This window comes from Ranitomeya variabilis, chromosome 1 (genome assembly GCF_051348905.1).
Source record: "Ranitomeya variabilis isolate aRanVar5 chromosome 1, aRanVar5.hap1, whole genome shotgun sequence".
Classification (NCBI taxonomy): domain Eukaryota; kingdom Metazoa; phylum Chordata; class Amphibia; order Anura; family Dendrobatidae; genus Ranitomeya; species Ranitomeya variabilis.
In genome coordinates, this window is record NC_135232.1 from 1,158,476,179 (window position 1) to 1,158,498,585 (window position 22,407).

The 22,407-nt window shown below is 48.3% G+C and overlaps 1 protein-coding gene across 2 annotated transcripts in view; it reads right to left on the bottom strand.

Moving 5' to 3' along the window:
• Positions 1-22,407, bottom strand: part of ALMS1 (ALMS1 centrosome and basal body associated protein) — a 39,070-nt gene that overhangs the window by 3,660 nt on the left and 13,003 nt on the right. The window contains exons 5-12 of one of the 2 annotated variants that reach the window (XM_077280381.1): positions 16,669-16,828; positions 12,660-13,790; positions 12,403-12,521; positions 9,733-11,083; positions 9,026-9,142; positions 7,772-7,927; positions 442-1,976; positions 214-319 (exon numbers count right to left, since the gene is read on the bottom strand). In XM_077280381.1, the coding sequence (XP_077136496.1) occupies positions 214-319; positions 442-1,976; positions 7,772-7,927; positions 9,026-9,142; positions 9,733-11,083; positions 12,403-12,521; positions 12,660-13,790; positions 16,669-16,828 (4,675 nt within the window). Of the gene's footprint in view, positions 1-213; positions 320-441; positions 1,977-7,771; positions 7,928-9,025; positions 9,143-9,732; positions 11,084-12,402; positions 12,522-12,638; positions 13,791-16,668; positions 16,829-22,407 lie in introns of both variants that reach the window. The other variant, XM_077280380.1, reaches the window with a different exon arrangement.

Genomic DNA, 22,407 nt, shown 5'->3' on the forward strand with positions numbered 1-22,407 from the left:
AGGCGGCCCGACAGCCGGACGCCAGAGGTGGCCTGACAGCCAGACGCCTCGACAGCCGGACGCAGAGGCGGCCTGACAGCTGGAAGCCAGAGGCGGCCCGACAGCCAGACCCAGAGGTGGCCTGACAGCCAGACAGAAGCGGCCTGACAGCCAGACACAGAGGCGGCCCACCCGAATGCAGACGCAGCCCGCCCAGATGCAGAGGCAACCTACCAGCTTGGACACCCTTGTTCTGCCTGCGGCTGCTCTTCTTCTGTCGTAGCGCTGGACTTGGTTCCCATAAACAGTTGGACAAGGCAACAGATTCAGCATCCGCCATCTTAAGGAGAGAAGGAGACACAATGAGTGACATGAGCGGCACCATGAGCCCTGGATCTGTATAATGCGGCGTCTGCACCGGATCCCTCACAATTCCCCTGGCCACAATCTTGCGTTCTCTACCTTGGACCGACTCTTTAGCAGCTCCTGCATCTCTGTCCTGGAGGTCCCCTGGCCCGCTGACACTCGCTTCGATCCCCTCACCGTCTCCTCGGTGTTTTTCTTCTGCAGGCTGATGGTGCTATATAGACGGCCGAGCCTTGATGATGGGAGAACCCTCCCGGGTCCAAAAGCGTTAATCAGTCTGATGGTGTCTATGGTGGACACAGAGGTGCTGCCGACAGTCATGGATGAGGCATCGCTGCGCAGCTGTGACTCTGTGCTGGCGGTGGTCACCGTACTTGTCACCTCAGACATGGGGTCTGACTGCAGCGAGCCGCGGTCAGGACTGTCCTCGTAGGATTTATCCATTGAGCCATCATCCGGCTCAGGGTCCTCTCCCAGTTTCCTCCTGTACCACTGCTCCCAGGCGGCTTTCTTTGTTTCTCTCTTCTGACGGCTCTCCTCATCTTTATATGACCTCTGTGAGCGAGGCGGGGGGTTCTGCAGCAGCCTGGCCAGCCGCTCGAGACGCTCCACAAGGGACACCTCCACATCTCTGCTGGACTCGGTCGGCTGCTTTCTGCTTTCCGTGTATCGCGCCCACAGATCGTCCAGGCTCTGATGGGAAATGTCGCTACGAGTTCTGGAGAAGTTCTGGTCCAGGCTGCTGCTGGGATAACTGCTCCGTCCTCCGCGGGTCTGCACGCTCTTGTGACTCAGTCCTCCAGGGGTCTGTGCGCTCTCGTGACTCAATCCTCCGGGGGTCTGCACGCTCTGGTGACTCAGTCCTCCGGGGGTCTGGACGCTCTCGTGACTCAGTCCTCTGGGGGTCTGCGCGCTCTTGTGACTCAATCCTCCGGGGGTCTGCACGCTCTGGTGACTCAGTCCTCCGGGGGTCTGGACGCTCTGGTGACTCAGTCCTCTGGGGGTCTGCGCGCTCTTGTGACACAATCCTCCGGGGGTCTGGGCGCTCTTGTGACACAATCCTCCGGGGGTCTGGGCGCTCTCGTGACTCAATCCTCCTGGGGTCTGGGCGCTCTCGTGACTCAGTCTTCCAGGGGCCTGTGCACTCTTGTTACTCAGTCCTCTGGGGGCCTGTGCGCTGTTATGACTCAGTCCTCCAGGGGTCTGTGCGCTCTTGTGACTCAGTCCTTCAGGGATCTGCACGCTCTTGTGCTTCAGTCCTACAGAAGTCTGTGTGCTCTCGTGACTCAGTCCTCTGGGGGTCCGTGTGGGGGTCCGTGCAGCAGTGTCTGTGATAGTCTCCTTCCGCGTTGCCACCATGGAGACCCCAGACCCTGATCGTAGGTCACTGTCAGACTGTTCTTGGGGATAATCAATTTCTGGTTGTAAAGGGAGGAAGTGGTTATCCTCCGTGGAGGAGGCTGGATACAGCTGCCACCCCCTGGGGTCCGACATCTCTCTGGACTCAGAGCTCCTAGGATGGCGGGGACTGTAGGACATTTTATTTAAGTTCCCACAATCGTGTTCTGCCAGGGATGACAGTGGAGCGGGAGCTGATGGATGCCAGGATGACTGTACGTCATCAGCCGGACCTAAAAAAGAAGAAAATACTGAATGCGTCTCCTTCCAAGACGACATGAGACATCACATCCCGAGTCCTGGGATCCATTCCCCTAATCCAGTCACATCCAGAGCTGCAGCCTCTCTGGATCATTATGCCAGATTCCTTCTTACTGCTTCAATTACACATACAGAGCTCTCAGCTGCCGTTTCCTCTGCCTGCCAGCACAGGCTGGAATTCTAAGCCACTCTTCCTCCCTCCCCCCTGCTATATAGCTGTAATGTGAGACCAGTGTGCCAGCAACATTCACTGAGGATTTTTTATGGCTTTGAACTGGGAAAGCCAGTCTCTGTCTAAACCCCTCACCTCCTTCCGCCTGATAGCAGCTATAACTGGTACAGCAACTTTCAAACCGCATGGAGCTCTTTTGTTCTTGAAAAGTTAAGTAGAATGGCACCGATCAGGGACAGAGATATAAAAGTTACATATTCCGGATGTCCACCGAGAAATCTCACTGAATAACTGAATAACTCACTGAAATCGCTAGGATCTAAACCCAACGAAATGCAAAGAACGGATTTCTCTGTAAGCGGGTCATATGTCTACACCGTGTTTATACTTACAAGAACCCCCCTGACGTGGTGAGCATCATGATCATTGTGTCGTTCGTCTACGAGGTTCATACAGCGAGTTACACTACCGTTCAAAAGTTTAGGGTCACCTAGACAATTTTGTGTTTTGCGTGATAATCATACTTTTATTAATCTAATGAGTTGCCAAATGAATTGTAAATCTAGTCAAGCAAAAAAGGCAGCACACTGCAGCGCTAACACATGCAAACATGAAACACAGAAATTGAACTGCCGTAAAGTGGCTATCAGGTACACATAAAATTGGCCTTTTTTATGCGCTAAACGCTCTCATTTTTCATATTTTCAGTGCAGTAATGCAGTTCAGTTTCTGTGTTTCATGTTTGCATGTCTTAGCGCTGCAGTGTGCTGCCTTTTTTGCTTGACTGTATAGGAGTTGGTGATTCTAAGGTTCAGCACCTGTTCACACTTAGTCTATGTATGGATGTGACGGTCAGTTTTTTCAAATGAATTGTAAATCTAGGCCAGACATTGACAAGGTTCGAAAAAAAGATTTTGATTTGAAATAATAATTTTCTCCTTCAATCTTTGCTCCCTTTGCAGCAGTTCCAGCATTGCAGACCTTTGGCATTCTAGCAGTTAATTTGCTGAGGTAATCTGGAGAAATTTCACCCCCATGCTTCCAGAAGACCCTCACACAAGTTGGTTTGGCTTGATGGACACTTTTTGCACATGCGGTCAAGCTGCTCCCACAACAGCTCCATGGGGCTGAGATCTGGTGACTGTGCTGGCCACTCCATTACAGATAGACACCAGCTGCTGCTTCTTCCCTAAATAGTTCCTGTATAATTTGGAGGTGGCTTTGGGTCATTGTCCTGTTGTAGGATGAAATTGGCTCCAACCAAGCGCTGTCCACCGGGTATGACATGGTGCTGCAAAATGGAGTGATAGCGTTCCTTATTCAATATCCCTTTTACCTTGTACAAATCTCCCACTTTACCAGCACCAAAGCAACCCCAGATCATCACATTACCTCCACCATGCTTGACAGATGGTGTCAGACACTCTTCCCGCATCTTTTCAGTTGTTCTGCGTCTCACAAATGTTCTTCTGTGTGATCCAAACACCTCAAACTTGGATTCGTCGTCCATACCACTTTTTTCCAGTCTTCTGTCCAATGTCTGTGTTCTTTTGCCCATATTAATCTTTTCCTTTTATTAGCGAGTCTCAGATATGGCGTATTCTTTGCCACTCTGCCCTGAAGGCCAGCATCCCGGAGTCGCCTCTTCACCGTAGACGTTGACACTGGCGTCTTGCGTGTACTATTTAATGAAGCTGCCAGTTGAGGACCTGTGAGGCATCGATTTCTCACACTACAGACTAATGTACTTGTCTTGTTGCTCAGTTGTGCAGCGGGGCCTCACACTTCTCTTTCTACTCTGGTTAGAACCTGTTTGTGCTCTCCTCTGAAGGGAGTAGGACACATCGTTGTAGGAAATCTTCAGTTTCTTGGCAATTTCTTGCATGGAATAGCCTTCATTTCTAAGAACAAGAATAGGATGTAGAGTTTCACATGAAAGTTCTTTTTTTTCTGGCCATTTTGAGAGTTTAATGGAACCAACAAATGTAATGCTCCAGATTCTCAACTAGCTCAGGTTTATAGGTTCTCTAATCAGCCAAACTGTTTTCAGCTGTGCTACCATACTTGCATAAGGGTTTAAGGGTATTCTAACCATCCATTAGCCTTCTTACAGTTAGCAAACACAAAGTACCATAAGAACACAGGAGTGATGGTTGTTGGAAATGGTCCTCTACACACCTATGAAGATATTGCATTACAAACCAGACGTTTGCAGCTAGAATAGTCATTTACCACATTAACAATGTATAGAGTTGTATTTCTGAATCATTTGTTAACTTCATTGGAAAAAACTGTGCTTTTCTTTAAAAAATAAGGAAATTTCTAAGTGACCTTAAACTTTTGAACGGTAGTGTATGTATAGAAATGGCTTGTCATGACTCTAAGAAAGTGGAGTATTCAGCCTCTGAGTGAGGTCACCACAGCGGGAGTGCCTTGGTTTTGGGCACGGAGATAAGTGAGTGAGACATCATTCTTAACTAGTCTTTTGTCTAGGGTCTAGCTGTGAGACCCATCTGTAATGCATCTTGATGTGTCACCCTTCCCCCGAGCCACCTGGTCTGCCCTGAGACTGTGAAGGAAGAAATTAAGAAAGGTTCTCCATTTTGTGCTTTTCGACTCCATTTTGTTGTTTTGATATAAATTTTGTTAGTAGGCTAAAGTTTACAGCTGTTATGAGACCTTGATTGTTGCAACCTGGGTAGAACATGAGACTGAGGGTGTATTGTTCTACGAGACTTTGACGCACAGATTGTCCCTGCATTCTTATAGGCTAAGAACTGTGAGCGTGTTCTTATGCTGATTGGTTGAAGTATAATTTCTATGACTATGAAAAGTCATACAGAATAAACGGGGGCCAGAGAGATCAGCTTGATCCCCCCCAAACAGAGACACACGTCTCCGTCTGGTCATTTTCAGTTGCTGGCAACACCTTGTATATTAATTTGGAAATCACTGAGTTAACCGTGAAGGATCAATTTAGATCCTCCCTCAAAAAGATAAAATGACATACACTGTGTGCAGAATTATTAGGCAAGTTGTATTTTGATCACATGATCCTTTTTATACATGTTGTCCTACTCCGAGCTGTTCAGGCTTGAGAGCCAACTACCAATTAAGTAAATCCGGTGATGTGCATCTCTGTAATGAGGAGGGGTGTTGTCTAATGACATCAGAACCCTATATAAGGTGTGCGTAATTATTAGGCAACTTCCTTTCCTTTGGCAAAATGGCTCAGAAGAGAGATTTGACGGCTCTAAAAGTCCACAATTGTGAGATGTCTTGCAGAGGGATGCAGCAGTCTTGAAATTGCCAAACTTTTGAAGCACGATCACCGAACAATCAAGCGTTTCATGGCAAATAGCCAACAGGGTCACAAGAAGCGTGTTGGGCAAAAAAGGCGCAAAACAACTGCCCATGAATTGAGGAAAATCAAGCGTGAAGCTGCCAAGATGCCATTTGCCACCAGTTTTGCCATATTTCAGAGCTGCAATGTTACTGGAGTAACACAAAGCACAAGGTGTGCGATACTCAGGGACATGGCCAAGGTAAGGAAGGCTGAAAAACGACCACCTCTGAGCAAGAAACATAAGATAAAACGTCAAGACTGGGCCAAGAAATATCTTAAGACTGACTTCTCAAAGGTTTTATGGACGGATGAAATGAGAGTGACTCTTGATGGGCCAGAGGCTGGATCAGTAAAGGGCAGAGAGCTCCACTCCGACTCAGACGCCACAAGGTGGAGGTGGGGGACTGGTATGGGCTGGGATCATCAAAGATGAACTTGTGGGACCTTTTCGGGTTGAGGATGGAGTGAAGCTCAACTCCCAGACCTACTGCCAGTTTCTGGAAGACAACTTCTTCAAGCAGTGGTACAGGAAGACGTCGGTATCGTTCAAGAAAAACATGATTTTCCTGCAGGACAATGCTCCATCACAAGCCTCCAACTACTCCACAGCGTGGCTGGCCAGTAAAGGTCTCAAAGAACAAAAAATAATGACATGGCCCCCTTGTTCACCTGATCTGAACCCCATAGAGAACCTGTGGTCCCTCATAAAATGTGAGATCTACAGGGAGGGAGAACAGTCCACCTCTCGGAACAGTGTCTGGAGGCTGTGGTGGCTGCTGCACACAATGTTGGTCGTAAACAGATCAAGCAACTGACAGAATCTATGGATGGAGGCTGCCGAGTGTCATCATAAAGAAAGGGGGCTATATTGGTCAGTCATTTTGGGGTTTTGCTTTGGCATGTCAGAAATGTTTATTTCTAAATTTTGTGCAGTAATATTGGTTTACCTGATGAAAATAAACAAGTGAGATGGGAATATATGTGGTTTTTATTAAGTTGCCTAATAATTCTGCACAGTAATAGTTACCTGCACAAACAGATATCCTCCTAAGATACCCAAATCTAAAAAAAACCACTCCAACTTCCAAAAATATTAAGCTTTGATATTTATGAGTCTTTTGGGTTGATTGAGAACATAGTTGTTGATCGATAATAAAAATAATCCTCTAAAATACAACTTGCCTAATAATTCTGCACACAGTGTAAGGATCTGTAAGGCAGTGTGCACACGTTCGGATTTTTCGTGTTTTTTCGCTACAAAAAAAAAGCTATAAAAACGCATACATTATACATCCCATCATTTAAAATGCATTCCGCAATTGTTGTGCACATGATGCGGTTTTTTTCCGCAAAAAAATGCATTGCGGTAAGAAACGCAGCATGTTCATTAATTTTGCGGATTTTTTTGCATTTTTCCCACTATTTAATGCATTGGGAAGCTCTGGAAAAAAACGCGCAAAAAACGCATGCGGATTTCTTGCAATTTGTAATTGTACTGTAGATACGATAGTTGTCTTTTTATACTTCTGTAAACACTGCCTACCTTTTAGGAGTAAAATATATATAATTACTAGCTTGTCTCCCCTTGCTCTATAACGTACTGTCACGTCCTCTGAAGTGAATTACGCTACTAATCTGGGTTGGCTCCGGACCCGTTAACAATTAAGAAATCAGAGCTGGTGGCAGCGGATTTGTCTTGTGCGTTTGGGAGGCGTTGATAATTATTGTTCCCGCCTGAGTGGGAGTAGTTATATCACCCTCGCTGCAGTGTGCCCGTTAGCCAGTACATAGCAGGCAGCCTTTATGGCGGCTAATTATCCTAGGTGCAGTACCTGGTCTGACCTGACGGTAAGGGGGGCGCCAGAGAGCTGCAAGTTCTAAACCGGAACTGGGAAAAGTACCAGGTGCAAGCAAACAACCCCGGTTCATGGCATATTAGAGTGATTGGTAGGGATGATAACGGTATCCTCCCTGGGATCCGTGACACGTCACGAGGCCAACTGTTGTCATTCCATGCGGCTGACTCTTGGCTTTTCCGGGCAGATTCTGCAGGTCAGCGCTGTCACGTTTTTCTCTGTAGGAAACTTTCTGTTACATGTGATCACGGTGGTGAAGACGCCATGCACATGCGCAGGATGAGACTTGTCGATGTGACAGTGCAGCTGACAGAACTATGAATGCTGCTCTGGATGTGAGTGGTACGGAACCATACTGGTCGATCTGGTGGCCATGTTATTGCTGCTGCTCACCTAGTGCCGACTTCTGCTTCCAGTCTGCCATCTTCAGGCTCGGTTCTTTACTGTAGATACCCTCTCGGTGTTTGGGTATATAGGGGTCTGGTAACTTTTCTGTAGCGGACCCCAAAATGTCGGGGGGAAACTTTGGGGAAATGGCGTCATTGGAGCCTGTAAGAAATAAGGAAGAGGAGCAACTGTTATTATCGAGTTCAAACAACCACTGCAAGGACAGCGTGGGGACGTCACTGTGGGGAGGGAGTGGGTGCAAGGAGGGCATGGGGACGTCACTGTGGGGGGGGGGGGAGTGGGTGCAAGGAGGGCACGGGGACGCTGATGTGGGGAGAGGAAACAGCAGCGAGAGGAGGGTTTGTGTGCAAGGACGAGCGGCGAGAGGAGGGCGCGGGGAGGAGCATCGAGAGGAGGGCGCGGGGAGGAGCGGCAAGCGCGGGGAGAGGAGGGCGCGGGGACAAGAGGAGGGTGCGGGGACCAGAGGCGGGAATGGGGATGAGAGGAGGCAGAGGGGGCGAGAGGCGGGAGTGGGGATGAGTGGTGAGAGGAGGCAGAGGGGACGAGCGTCGAGGAGACGTCAGCGAGAGGAGGGCTCATGTGGGAGAACGTCGACAAGAGCGGGGATGGCGGCGACAGGAAGGCTTGGGTTCGAGACGCTGATGTGAGGGCAGCACTGCCGGGAGGGAGAGGATGTTGCTACGGGGAGGGCGTGAGTGCAAGCACAGCACGGGGACGTCATTGTGGGATAATAATAATAGCCTTAATATATTGGCAATATTATAAAATGCTGCAGAAGTAACATTGTGCGCACATCACAGGACAGCGGCCCCTCTAGTGCGGAGCGGACTGCTGACCAGTGAGAGAAGTGTTAACGCTGCGCACCTCCATATACAGCGGAGGAAAGAGGCCCAGATCCAGGACCCATTACAGAGACATTACAGAAACACTCTGAGGGCCGTTATATGTCAGCGCCATAAAGCGATGAACCAGCGACAATATTACAGCATCAGCAACACCTGCACTGAATACTAATTAACTGAAATGACTGCACGCAGAGGTGTAAAGCATGGTGGACTAGGAAGGATGTAGGTGTAACTGCGCAGTACATGACGTCACCGGACACCGGGGAGTTTCAGGTTCTTCTCAGAATCACAACAATGAAACACCAGAACGGAGGAAAGTTCTGTACGTATCCGAGAAAGGAAGTCATTGTAATGGTCAACTGTGAGGTTATGGGGTGACAGAGGCCTCCATTACCTGGGTGGGAGCTCTCGACGGTGCTGACGGGGGACATCCTGGATCCTCCCTCCATGAAGGGCACATAGAAGAGTTCTGGGCTCCCCGGGGGTCGGTACGGCAGCAGCAGAGGTTGATCTGTAACACGGGGAACAGAGATGATCACAATGTTACCCTGTGTGATCTATGGGGGAGCTAGATCTAGGGGGTCTAACAGATCTAGGGGGTCAAACAGATCTAGGGGGTCAAACAGATCTAGGGGCAGTCAGATCTGGAGCGCAGATAGATATAGGGGGCAACCAGATCTAAGAAGTCGCCAGATCTAGAGGGTCAAACAGATCTATAGGGTTAAACAGATCTAGGGGGCAGCCAGATCTAGGGGTCAGCCAGATCCTGCTGTGGGGAACAATGGTCTCTACCACCAGTATAAACACAGATTATAGAGGCCGGACCCTCACTATAGAGTCTACATTGAGACCACAGGCCACAAGTCATCTCTCTGTTGGTGCAGTCATTCTGCCCACCCTACAGTAATAAGGCAAACCCCTCCCACCTACATGTGATGGCGCCCCGGCAGTGTGGGGTAAGACCTGGCTGCCCACCATGAGGATAACAAGGTTACACCGAGCTGCTGACTAGGAGAGAATGATTATATCTGGATCTGACGACAACACAGGAGTGATGTCACATCTGCATCTAACAAGGAACATAGAAGATTCAGCGCTCACCGGTAGCTCGGGACAGGCAGGACAGCGGAGTTCGAGATGTCGGCTGTCGTTCTGGCTTCTGGCTGACTTTTCGGACTGATGACCTTGAGGCCTCTCTTACTGACCCTTCCACGAAGATCTCGGCAGAGAAGGTTGTCTTCTCTGGACTTTCGGTGGTTATCTGGGTAGTGGCGTCAGATAATGGTGAGCGTTTTCTGTCGGATGGTATAGGTCTTTCGGGAATGTTTTCTTTCTCCATAAATTGGACACCACCTTCATGAATAGCTTTGTTGTCTCCCGTAGGGGTTATGATCGGACGGCTGACTGGCGCTGGTCCAGCAGAGTGGTCCCTATTGCTCAGGTCATTCCTGGACAGGTCTGCAGAAGGTGACCGGGATGTATCGTCATTTGTTTTTGGGTCATAAGGCAAAGATCCAATATCTGATGTCACCAGGACCCTGGACACGTCAAGAACTTTCATGTCGTCCTTCGGAGAGATCGTCAAGTGGATACAAGAAAGGGCTTTCAGAGTCGGAGACGATATTGTTGGTTTGGGTAGGAATTCCTGAGATGATGAATGTGAGCCATCTCCTCCAGCTTCAAGCCCACTGGACATTATTCGATGGTTGCCGCCAACATTACTCATTGGAAGATCATGATAAATGACTGAAGAACCTTCCAGATTTACATTTCCAGGAACAATATTTTCCTTTTGAGGACATGGGAATGGACTGAACCTCTCAGCAGATGGAGCAGACGTCCGCTGTGTGGACGCAGCAGTGGAATATTCTGTGGTCCAGGAACGTGTCGAGGATTCACTGGGCCGACACAGTTTGGGATCCACAGCAGCCGGGAGAGACAGTGACGGGTCTTTATGACGACTGTGATGGACGTTATGTGATGGCGCAGGATGAGGATGGATCTCTGAGCTTTGGGGGGCTGGCGACTTATCAAGGACAGAGAGAAGCGGCGGAGACCCTCCATCCGGAGGAGTGGAGAGAGGTGAGGAGCGTTTTCGGGAGGAGAATGTGATAGAAGATATTGGTTTCGTGGCCTCTTCGGTGGATTTCATCGGCAGTACGTCATGTTTCTCCAGCTTGCCAACATTTCTTCTTGACGCTTCTTCACTATGATGCTCGGATATTGGATCTTGGTATGATGTTGGCGGAGGCTGATCGGTCTCCATAGAGGACACGTCCTTAGTCATTGCCCCATGTGTTATATTGGGCTGAGCCTCGGAAGTTGTGATTTCCATGTGGTTCACGGGGTCACCAGCGCTAGTGTTGGGTATCAGGAAAGGGGACGGCGTCAGTCGTAAGCTGAATGCTCCCGTGTCCCCTGAAGACGTCGGCTTGTTGGGATGGGAATAACCCTAGAATGACAGAACAATGAGAGGAGTGTAGGTGCGAGGAATAAGCTGGCGAGACCCCGCCCCAATAACACATCCCTGCGCGGCTCTGGGATCGCGGGACTGGCAATGACACGTGAAGGGTTAACATCAGCTATTCACGGCACGGAGTGGAGAGCTCGCTGAATATGGCCGCCTACGCTTCCTTTCTTTGTGTGAGGACAGAATCTCACGTTCTGAGCTTTTACCGTGGTTATAAATATCTCTCGTGGGATAAAAACAAAACATTTTCTACAAGGACAAAATAATATGAGAAAACGGAGATAAAAGAGGGAACGAAGCTAGAAATCGAGCTTCCGGTGCCGGGGTCACGGCCGGCGGCATCACGGCAGGACGAGCGGCTTTGTAATCTCCGCTGGCAGCGGGCGGCCTTCACTAACTGCGGCTTCTAGAAATCCCCCCGACTTATGAAGAGACCCCCAGAGTACACGTCAGACGATGGGGAATCTCAGGGCCACTCACAGAACACGAGGCAAAACAATGGCGGCATCACATGGAGAGGACACTGCGGGAGCCGAGGGAAGAGCTGCTGCCCGCTGGTATCAGCCGCTGGTATCAGCCAGGAGTCTGCTGAACGCACGGCCCCGATCATTAACATTGTCAGGGCATGCTGAGACTTGTAGTTTCACACCAGATCACACACTACAGACACAGCACGCAGGAATCACACCCCGAGCAGACGACGGCATCGTACCGGTTCACAGATACCACATGCTGTATAATGTTTCACCCGCTCAGCGGTGTAAGATCTCTGCTTGCAGTCAGTGACCTCAAACTGCAGCTTGCTCCATCCTCCGTCACATGAAGGCGTTTTACATGCACCGGTACATTATAGTGAATCCTCAGATCAGTGCCGGCCGGAGGACTGCCCTGCATGATACATGTGAACGTCCCTGTTCACTGACAGCAAGCAGGGAGCACACGGTGATGAATGGAAACACGAGGCTGAGAAACAGTCGCAGGAGTGGCCCCTATAAAAGCAGGTGGACTTGCAAAGACCCCTGAACTACAAGGTGCCCCCTGGTGGCCAGATGAGGTAATTTGCAGCTGGTCCCCCCCGAGCAATGGTGCCATCATGCAGAAACGCACGGCACGCGGCACAATGTGCACTTACCTGCGATCCTCCGCGGCCGCTGCGTCACAAGCAGAGAAGCGTTACTGGAGAAGCTAATAACCGCGATCTCCCCCCAGCCCCCGATGCTGTATCACACTGGTCCCCCCTTATCCCGCTCACTGTTGCCCTCTTATACAGCGGCTGGTTATTGTCTAACATCGATGGTCACCTTCTCCGCGGCTCTGCCCAGCAGTTCTCTCTTGATTTCCTCGATCCGTCTTCTATCCTCCTCGCTCAGCTCTGTGTCCGGCGTCATGGACTGACTCGTCAGCTTCAGCTTCACCGACCCTACAAGAAAGAGTGGCGGGACATTCAATGTGAGAGGCCGGGAGTCTGGACCCGCCACCCTGTAATACCCGCCGCCGCAGGACAATCCCGCTCCGCTGATGGCCGAGCCGTACTTACGTGGTCCAGGACCAGCCTCACCTCGAGCCTTCCTTTCCTCCTCGTCGGCACTCTGCATAGCTCGCGACGTATGAGTGAAAGGTGCATTGCTCTTCAGGAGGCTCGTAACCCGCGCGGCCAGGGAGTCTCCGCTACTTTCATCGCTTTCCGCTTCCCTCCTCGTAAGGTAACCCGTCCCGGTTAGAGCCAAGGTGTTCCTCAGGGCTCCCACGGAGCTCGAAACGTTGCTCAGAAGCTGTTCACTGTGCTGCACCCTTTCAGGCAAGTCCACCCGTATATTAGATGGCATCGCCTTATTTGCGGGGGCTTTACTGCAGCCTTCTGGCTCTGACCTTCCCCACTGTCGCTGTAGGCTGAATGGCACAGGATGGGCACTTCTGCTGTCTACGAGTTCCCCTAAATAAGAGTTGTCCATAGCAGAACTCTGGAGAGAGTCGCTCCTCCAAGTCACCGATGAATCCTTGAAGTGGTCTCCCGTAGAGCCACTCTTAAAGGAAGAATCCCAGGACATGTCCTTCACTTGGAGATCCTGAGAGCTTGCTGATCGGCTACTCAGAGACTCCTCTAGATTGAGGCATCTTGGATCCTTGGTGTACGGATCCCCGACTGGAGATGCTCGGTGTGAAGTAGACATCGTTCTATCAACACCAACATCTGCTTCAGCCAACAGTTTCTGGATCTCCTTCAAGGTGTTGGATCCCACAAATGAATCGTTGACAGGATTCATGGTGGGAAGATTCATGGGGTAACCTTGTAAGGATGTGGCCTGTTCATTATCCTCCCGTGTGGAGGACTCGTCGATGCCATCAGACTTAAACTGCTGGGTCAGCTGCTTCACCTGTGTGGACCCCACACTGTCATCAATGAGGACATGTTGGGCGGTCATACTACTGCAGGTAAGATCATCGACGGGTTGGGCCATCTCTACATACGGAGAGAGCACCTCTAAATCGCGGCCAACACCCCGCACCATCATATCATCCTGGCTGATCGGTCTGTCGTTACCGGATCCAGAGCCGAACGGTGGAGACGTGTCAGTGGGTAATGGTGACTCCGGGCCAACTTCTGATCCCATGGGGATAGACACACTGGTGGTGGAGGTGGAGGAATACAGGCTGGACTGGGAGACATTCACTGCGCTCTGAGAGCCCCCTGACCAAGAAGAAAGAAGGAAATCATTGTAGGCAGTGACTGGATGTGAAGAAAAGCACAATTACTAGTGATACACGGGGAAGCTGTGCGTGGCACTGCTACTACTACTAGTGATACAAGAGGACGATGTACGGGGCACTACTACTAGTAATACAAGAGGAGGCTGTACGGGGCACTACTACTACTAGTGATACAAGAGGAGGCCGTATGGGGCACTACTACTACTAGTGATACACGGGGAAGCTGTACGGGGCACTACTACTACTAGTGATACACGGGGAAGCTGTACGGGGCACTAATACTGCTAGTGATACAAGAGGAGGCTGTACGGGGCACTACTACTACTAGTGATACAAGAGGAGGCCGTATGGGGCACTACTACTACTAGTGATACACGGGGAAGCTGTACGGGGCACTACTACTACTACTAGTGATACACGGGGAAGCTGTACGGGGCACTACTACTACTAGTGATACAAGAGGAGGCTGTACGGGTCACTACTACTACTACCAGTAATGCAAGAGGAGGCTGTAAGGGGCACTACTACTACTACTAGTGGTGCAAGAGGAGGCTGTACGTGGCACTGCTACTACTACTAGTGATACAAGAGGAGGCAGTACGGGGCACTACTACTACTACTAGTGATACAAGAGGAGGCTGTACGGGGCACTACTACTACTACTAGTGATACAAGAGGAGGCTGTACGGGGCACTACTACTACTAGTGATACAAGAGGAGGCTGTACGGGACACTACTACTACTAGTGATACAAGAGGAGGCTGTACGGGGCACTACTACTAGTGATACAAGAGGAGGCTGTACGGGGCACTACTACTACTAGTGATACAAGAGGAGGCTGTACGGGGCACTACTACTAGTGATACAAGAGGAGGCTGTATGGGACACTACTACTAGTGATACAAGAGGAGGCTGTATGGGGCACTACTACTACTACTACTAGTGATACAAGAGGAGGCTGTACGGGGCACTACTACTACTACTAGTGATACAAGAGGAGGCTGTACGGGGCACTACTACTACTAATGATACAAGAGGAGGCTGTACGGGGCACTGCTACTACTACTAGTGATAGAAGAGGAGGCTGTACGGGGCACTACTACTACTAGTGATACAAGAGGAGGCTGTACGGGGCACTACTACTACTAGTGATACAAGAGGAGGCTGTACGGGGCACTACTACTAGTGATACAAGAGTTGGCTGTACGTGGCACTACTACTACTAGCGATGTAAGAGGAGGCTGTACGGGGCACTACTACTACTAGTGATACAAGACGAGGCTGTACGGGGCACTACTACTAGTGATACACGGGGAAGCTGTACATGGCACTACTACTACTAGTGATGCAAGAGGACGATGTACGGGGCACTACTACTAGTGATACAAGAGGAGGCTGTACGGGGCACTACTATTAATAGTGATGCAAGAGGAGGATGTACGGGGCACTACTACTACTAGTGATACAAGAGGAGGCTGTACGGGCACTACTACTACTACTAGTGATACAAGAGGAGGCTGTACGGGGCACTACTACTACTAGGGATACAAGAGGAGGCTGTACGGGGCACTACTACTACTAGTGATACAAGAGGAGGATGTACGGGGCACTACTACTACTAGTGATACAAGAGGAGGCTGTACGGGGCACTACTATTACTAGTGATGCAAGAGGAGGATGTACGGGGCACTACTACTACTAGTGATACAAGAGGAGGTTGTACGGGGCACTACTACCACTAGGGATACAAGAGGAGGCTGTACGGGGCACTACTACTACTAGTGATACAAGAGGAAGATTACGGGGCACTGCTACTACTAGTGATACAAGAGGAGGTTGTACGGGGCACTAATACTACTAGTGATACAAGAGGAGGCTGTACGGGGCACTACTACTACTAGTGATACAAGAGGAGGCTCTACGGGCACTACTAGTAATACAAGAGGAGGCTGTACGGGGCACTACTACTACTAGTGATACAAGAGGAGGCTGTACGGGCACTACTACTACTAGTGATACAAGAGGAGGCTGTACGGGCACTACTACTACTAGTGATGCAAGAGGCTGTACGGGGCACTACTACTACTAGTGATACAAGAGGAGGTTGTACGGGGCACTACTACTACTAGTGATACAAGAGGAGGCTGTACGGGGCACTAATACTACTAGTGATACAAGAGGAGGCTGTACGGGGCACTAATACTACTAGTGATACAAGAGTAGGCTGTACGGGGCACTACTACTACTAGTGATACAAGAGGAGGCTGTACGGGGCACTACTACTAGTGATACAAGAGGAGGTTGTACGGGGCACTAATACTACTAGGGATACAAGAGGAGGCTGTACGGGGCACTACTACTACTAGTGATACAAGAGGAGGCTGTACGGGCACTACTACTACTAGTGATACAAGAGGAGGCTGTACGGGCACTACTACTACTAGTGATGCAAGAGGAGGCTGTACGGGCACTACTACTAGTGATACAAGAGGAGGCTGTACAGGGCACTACTACTACTAGTGATACAAGAGGAGGCTGTACGGGGCACTACTACTACTACTAGTGATACAAGAGGAGGCTGTACGGGGCACTACTACTACTAGTGATACAAGAGGAGGCTGTACGGGCACTACTACTACTAGTGATACAAGAGGAGGCTGTACAGGCACTACTACTAGTGATACAAGAGGAGGCTGTACAGGGCACTACTACTACTAGTGATACAAGAGGAGGCTGTACGGGGCACTACTACTACTACTAGTGATACAAGAGGAGGCTGTACGGGGCACTACTACTACTAGTGATACAAGAGGAGGCTGTACGGGGCACTACTATTACTCCGGCCCTCAGACATTTACCTTCAGACAGTCTCATACTCCGGCTCGGTGTTGCGGTGGATCCCTTGATTGTTCTCAGATCTGTTGGGGAAAACTCTGGTTCCCGAATGGGGCCCTTTGGAATAAAAGGTGTGAGGATAGTGGTGGGGGACTGATCAATCCCGAGGTTCCTGAGATAAGTCTGGAAAACAAGAGCATCCTGTGTATAAGCAGCATCTCCACAAAGGCCTGAAGTGAAAAACCTACTATCATAGTGACCCCACCAGCAGAATAGTGAGCGCAGCTGTGGAGTATAATACAGGAGGTAACTCAGGATCAGTAATGTAATGTATGTACACAGTGACTGCACCAGCAGAATAGTGAGTGCAGCTCTGGGGTATAATACAGGATGTAACTCAGGATCAGTAATGTATGTACACAGTGACTGCACCAGCAGAATAGTGAGTGCAGCTCTGGAGTATAATACAGGATGTAACTCAGGATCAGTAATGTATGTACACAGTGACTGCACCAGCAGAATAGTGAGTGCAGCTCTGGAGTATAATACAGGAGGTAACTCAGGATCAGTAATGTATGTACACAGTGACTGCACCAGCAGAATAGTGAGTGCAGCTCTGGAGTATAATACAGGATGTAACTCAGGATCAGTAATGTATGTACACAGTGACTGCACCAGCAGAATAGTGAGTGCAGCTCTGGAGTATAATACAGGATGTAACTCAGGATCAGTAATGTATGTACACAGTGACTGCACCAGCAGAATAGTGAGTGCAGCTCTGGAGTATAATACAGGAGGTAACTCAGGATCAGTAATGTAATGTATGTACACAGTGACTGCACCAGCAGAATAGTGAATGCAGCTCTGGAGTATAATACAGGAGGTAACTCAGGATCAGTAATGTAATGTATGTACACAGTGACTGCACCAGCAGAATAGTGAGTGCAGCTCTGGAGTATAATACAGGATGTAACTCAGGATCAGTAATGTAATGTATGTACACAGTGACTGCACCAGCAGAATAGTGAGTGCAGCTCTGGAGTATAATACAGGATGTAACTCAGGATCAGTAATGTAATGTATGTACACAGTGACTGCTCCAGCAGAATAGTGAGTGCAGCTCTGGAGTATAATACAGGAGGTAACTCAGGATCAGTAACGTAATGTATGTACACAGTGACTGCACTAGCAGAATAGTGAGTGCAGCTCTGGAGTATAATACAGGATGTAACTCAGGATCAGTAATGTAATGTATGTACACAGTGACTGCACCAGCAGAATAGTGAGTGCAGCTCTGGGGTATAATACAGGAGGTAACTCAGGATCAGTAATGTAATGTATGTACACAGTGACTGCACCAGCAGAATAGTGAGTGCAGCTCTGGAGTATAATACAGGATGTAACTCAGGATCAGTAATGTAATGTATGTACACAGTGACTGCACCAGCAGAATAGTGAGTGCAGCTCTGGGGTATAATACAGGAGGTAACTCAGGATCAGTAATGTAATGTATGTACACAGTGACTGCACCAGCAGAATAGTGAGTGCAGCTCTGGGGTATAATACAGGAGGTAACTCAGGATCAGTAATGTAATGTATGTACACAGTGACTGCACCAGCAGAATAGTGAGTGCAGCTCTGGTGTATAATACAGGATGTAACTCAGGATCAGTAATGTAATGTATGTACACAGTGACTGCACCAGCAGAATAGTGAGTGCAGCTCTGGAGTATAATACAGGAGGTAACTCAGGATCAGTAATGTAATGTATGTACACAGTGACTGCACCAGCAGAATAGTGAGCACAGCTCTGGGGTATAATACAGGAGGTAACTCAGGATCAGTAATGTAATGTGTGTACACAGTGACTGCACCAGCAGAATAGTGAGCGCAGCTCTGGGGTATAATACACGATGGAACCCAGGATCAGTAATGTAATGTATGTACACAGTGACTGCACCAGCAGAATAGTGAGTGCAGCTCTGGGGTATAATACAGGATGTAACTCAGGATCAGTAATGTAATGTATGTACACAGTGACTGCACCAGCAGAATAGTGAGTGCAGCTCTGGAGTATAATACAGGATGTAACTCAGGATCAGTAATGTAATGTATGTACACAGTGACTGCACCAGCAGAATAGTGAGTGCAGCTCTGGAGTATAATACAGGATGTAACTCAGGATCAGTAATGTAATGTATGCACACAGTGACTGCACCAGCAGAATAGTGAGTGCAGCTCTGGAGTATAATACAGGAGGTAACTCAGGATCAGTAATGTAATGTATGTACACAGTGACTGCACCAGCAGAATAGTGAATGCAGCTCTGGAGTATAATACAGGAGGTAACTCAGGATCAGTAATGTAATGTATGTACACAGTGACTGCACCAGCAGAATAGTGAGTGCAGCTCTGGGGTATAATACAGGATGTAACTCAGGATCAGTAATGTATGTACACAGTGACTGCACCAGCAGAATAGTGAGTGCAGCTCTGGAGTATAATACAGGATGTAACTCAGGATCAGTAATGTAATGTATGTACACAGTGACTGCACCAGCAGAATAGTGAATGCAGCTCTGGAGTATAATACAGGATGTAACTCAGGATCAGTAATGTAATGTATGTACACAGTGACTGCACCAGCAGAATAGTGAGTGCAGCTCTGGAGTATAATACAGGATGTAACTCAGGATCAGTAATGTAATGTATGTACACAGTGACTGCTCCAGCAGAATAGTGAGTGCAGCTCTGGAGTATAATACAGGAGGTAACTCAGGATCAGTAACGTAATGTATGTACACAGTGACTGCACTAGCAGAATAGTGAGTGCAGCTCTGGAGTATAATACAGGATGTAACTCAGGATCAGTAATGTAATGTATGTACACAGTGACTGCACCAGCAGAATAGTGAGTGCAGCTCTGGGGTATAATACAGGAGGTAACTCAGGATCAGTAATGTAATGTATGTACACAGTGACTGCACCAGCAGAATAGTGAGTGCAGCTCTGGAGTATAATACAGGATGTAACTCAGGATCAGTAATGTAATGTATGTACACAGTGACTGCACCAGCAGAATAGTGAGTGCAGCTCTGGGGTATAATACAGGAGGTAACTCAGGATCAGTAATGTAATGTATGTACACAGTGACTGCACCAGCAGAATAGTGAGTGCAGCTCTGGGGTATAATACAGGAGGTAACTCAGGATCAGTAATGTAATGTATGTACACAGTGACTGCACCAGCAGAATAGTGAGTGCAGCTCTGGTGTATAATACAGGATGTAACTCAGGATCAGTAATGTAATGTATGTACACAGTGACTGCACCAGCAGAATAGTGAGTGCAGCTCTGGAGTATAATACAGGAGGTAACTCAGGATCAGTAATGTAATGTATGTACACAGTGACTGCACCAGCAGAATAGTGAGCACAGCTCTGGGGTATAATACAGGAGGTAACTCAGGATCAGTAATGTAATGTGTGTACACAGTGACTGCACCAGCAGAATAGTGAGCGCAGCTCTGGGGTATAATACACGATGGAACCCAGGATCAGTAATGTAATGTATGTACACAGTGACTGCACCAGCAGAATAGTGAGTGCAGCTCTGGGGTATAATACAGGATGTAACTCAGGATCAGTAATGTAATGTATGTACACAGTGACTGCACCAGCAGAATAGTGAGTGCAGCTCTGGAGTATAATACAGGATGTAACTCAGGATCAGTAATGTAATGTATGTACACAGTGACTGCACCAGCAGAATAGTGAGTGCAGCTCTGGAGTATAATACAGGATGTAACTCAGGATCAGTAATGTAATGTATGCACACAGTGACTGCACCAGCAGAATAGTGAGTGCAGCTCTGGGGTATAATACAGGATGTAACTCAGGATCAGTAATGTAATGTATGTACACCGTGACTGCACCAGCAGAATAGTGAGTGCAGCTCTGGAGTATAATACAGGATGTAACTCAGGATCAGTAATGTAATGTATGTACACAGTGACTGCACCAGCAGAATAGTGAGTGCAGCTCTGGAGTATAATACAGGATCAGTAATGTAATGTATGTACACAGTGACTGCACCAGCAGAATAGTGAGTGCAGCTCTGGGGTATAAGACAGGATGTAACTCAGGATCAGTAATGTAATGTATGTACACAGTGACTGCACCAGCAGAATAGTGAGTGCAGCTCTGGAGTATAATACAGGATGTATCTCAGGATCAGTAATGTAATGTATGTACACAGTGACTGCACCAGCAGAATAGTGAGTGCAGCTCTGGAGTATAAGACAGGAGGTAACTCAGGATCAGTAATGTAATGTATGTACACAGTGACCAGCAGAATAGTGAGTGCAGCTCTGGGGTATAATACAGGATGTAACTCAGGATCAGTAATGTAATGTAATGTATGTACACAGTGACTGCACAAGCAGAATAGTGAGTGCAGCTCTGGGGTATAATACAGGATGTAACTCAGGATCAGTAATGTAATGTATATACACAGTGACTGCACCAGCAGAATAGTGAGTGCAGCTCTGGAGTATAATACAGGAGGTAACTCAGGATCAGTAATGTAATGTATGTACACAGTGACTGCACCAACAGAATAGTGAGTGCAGCTCTGGGGTATAATACAGGATGTAACTCAGGATCAGTAATGTAATGTATGTACACAGTGACTGCACCAGCAGAATAGTGAGTGCAGCTCTAGAGTATAAGACAGGAGGTAACTCAGGATCAGTAATGTAATGTATGTACACAGTGACTGCACCAGCAGAATAGTGAGTGCAGCTCTGGAGTATAATACAGGAGGTAACTCAGGATCAGTAATGTAATGTATGTACACAGTGACTGCACCAGCAGAATAGTGAGTGCAGCTCTGGTGTATAATACAGGATGTAACTCAGGATCAGTAATGTATGTACACAGTGACTGCACCAGCAGAATAGTGAGTGCAGCTCTGGGGTATAATACAGGATGTAACCCAGGATCAGTAATGTAATGTATGTACACAGTGACTGCACCAGCAGAATAGTGAGTGCAGCTCTGGGGTATAATACACGATGTAACCCAGGATCAGTAATGTATGTACACAGTGACTGCACCAGCAGAATAGTGAGTGCAGCTCTGGAGTATAATACAGGATGTAACTCAGGATCAGTAATGTAATGTATGTACACAGTGACTGCACCAGCAGAATAGTGAGTGCAGCTCTGGGGTATAATACAGGATGTAACTCAGGATCAGTAATGTAATGTATGTACACAGTGACTGCACCAGCAGAATAGTGAGTGCAGCTCTGGGGTATAATACAGGAGGTAACTCAGGATCAGTAATGTAATGTATGTACACAGTGACTGCACCAGCAGAATAGTGAGTGCAGCTCTGGAGTATAATACAGGAGGTAACTCAGGATCAGTAATGTAATGTATGTACACAGTGACTGCACCAGCAGAATAGTGAGTGCAGCTCTGGGGTATAATACAGGATGTAACTCAGGATCAGTAATGTAATGTATGTACACAGTGACTGCACCAGCAGAATAGTGAGTGCAGCTCTGGGGTATAATACAGGATGTAACTCAGGATCAGTAATGTAATGTATGTACACAGTGACTGCACCAGCAGAATAGTGAGTGCAGCTCTGGGGTATAATACAGGATGTAACTCAGGATCAGTAATGTATGTACACAGTGACTGCACCAGCAGAATAGTGAGCGCAGCTCTGGGGTATAATACAGGAGGTAACTCAG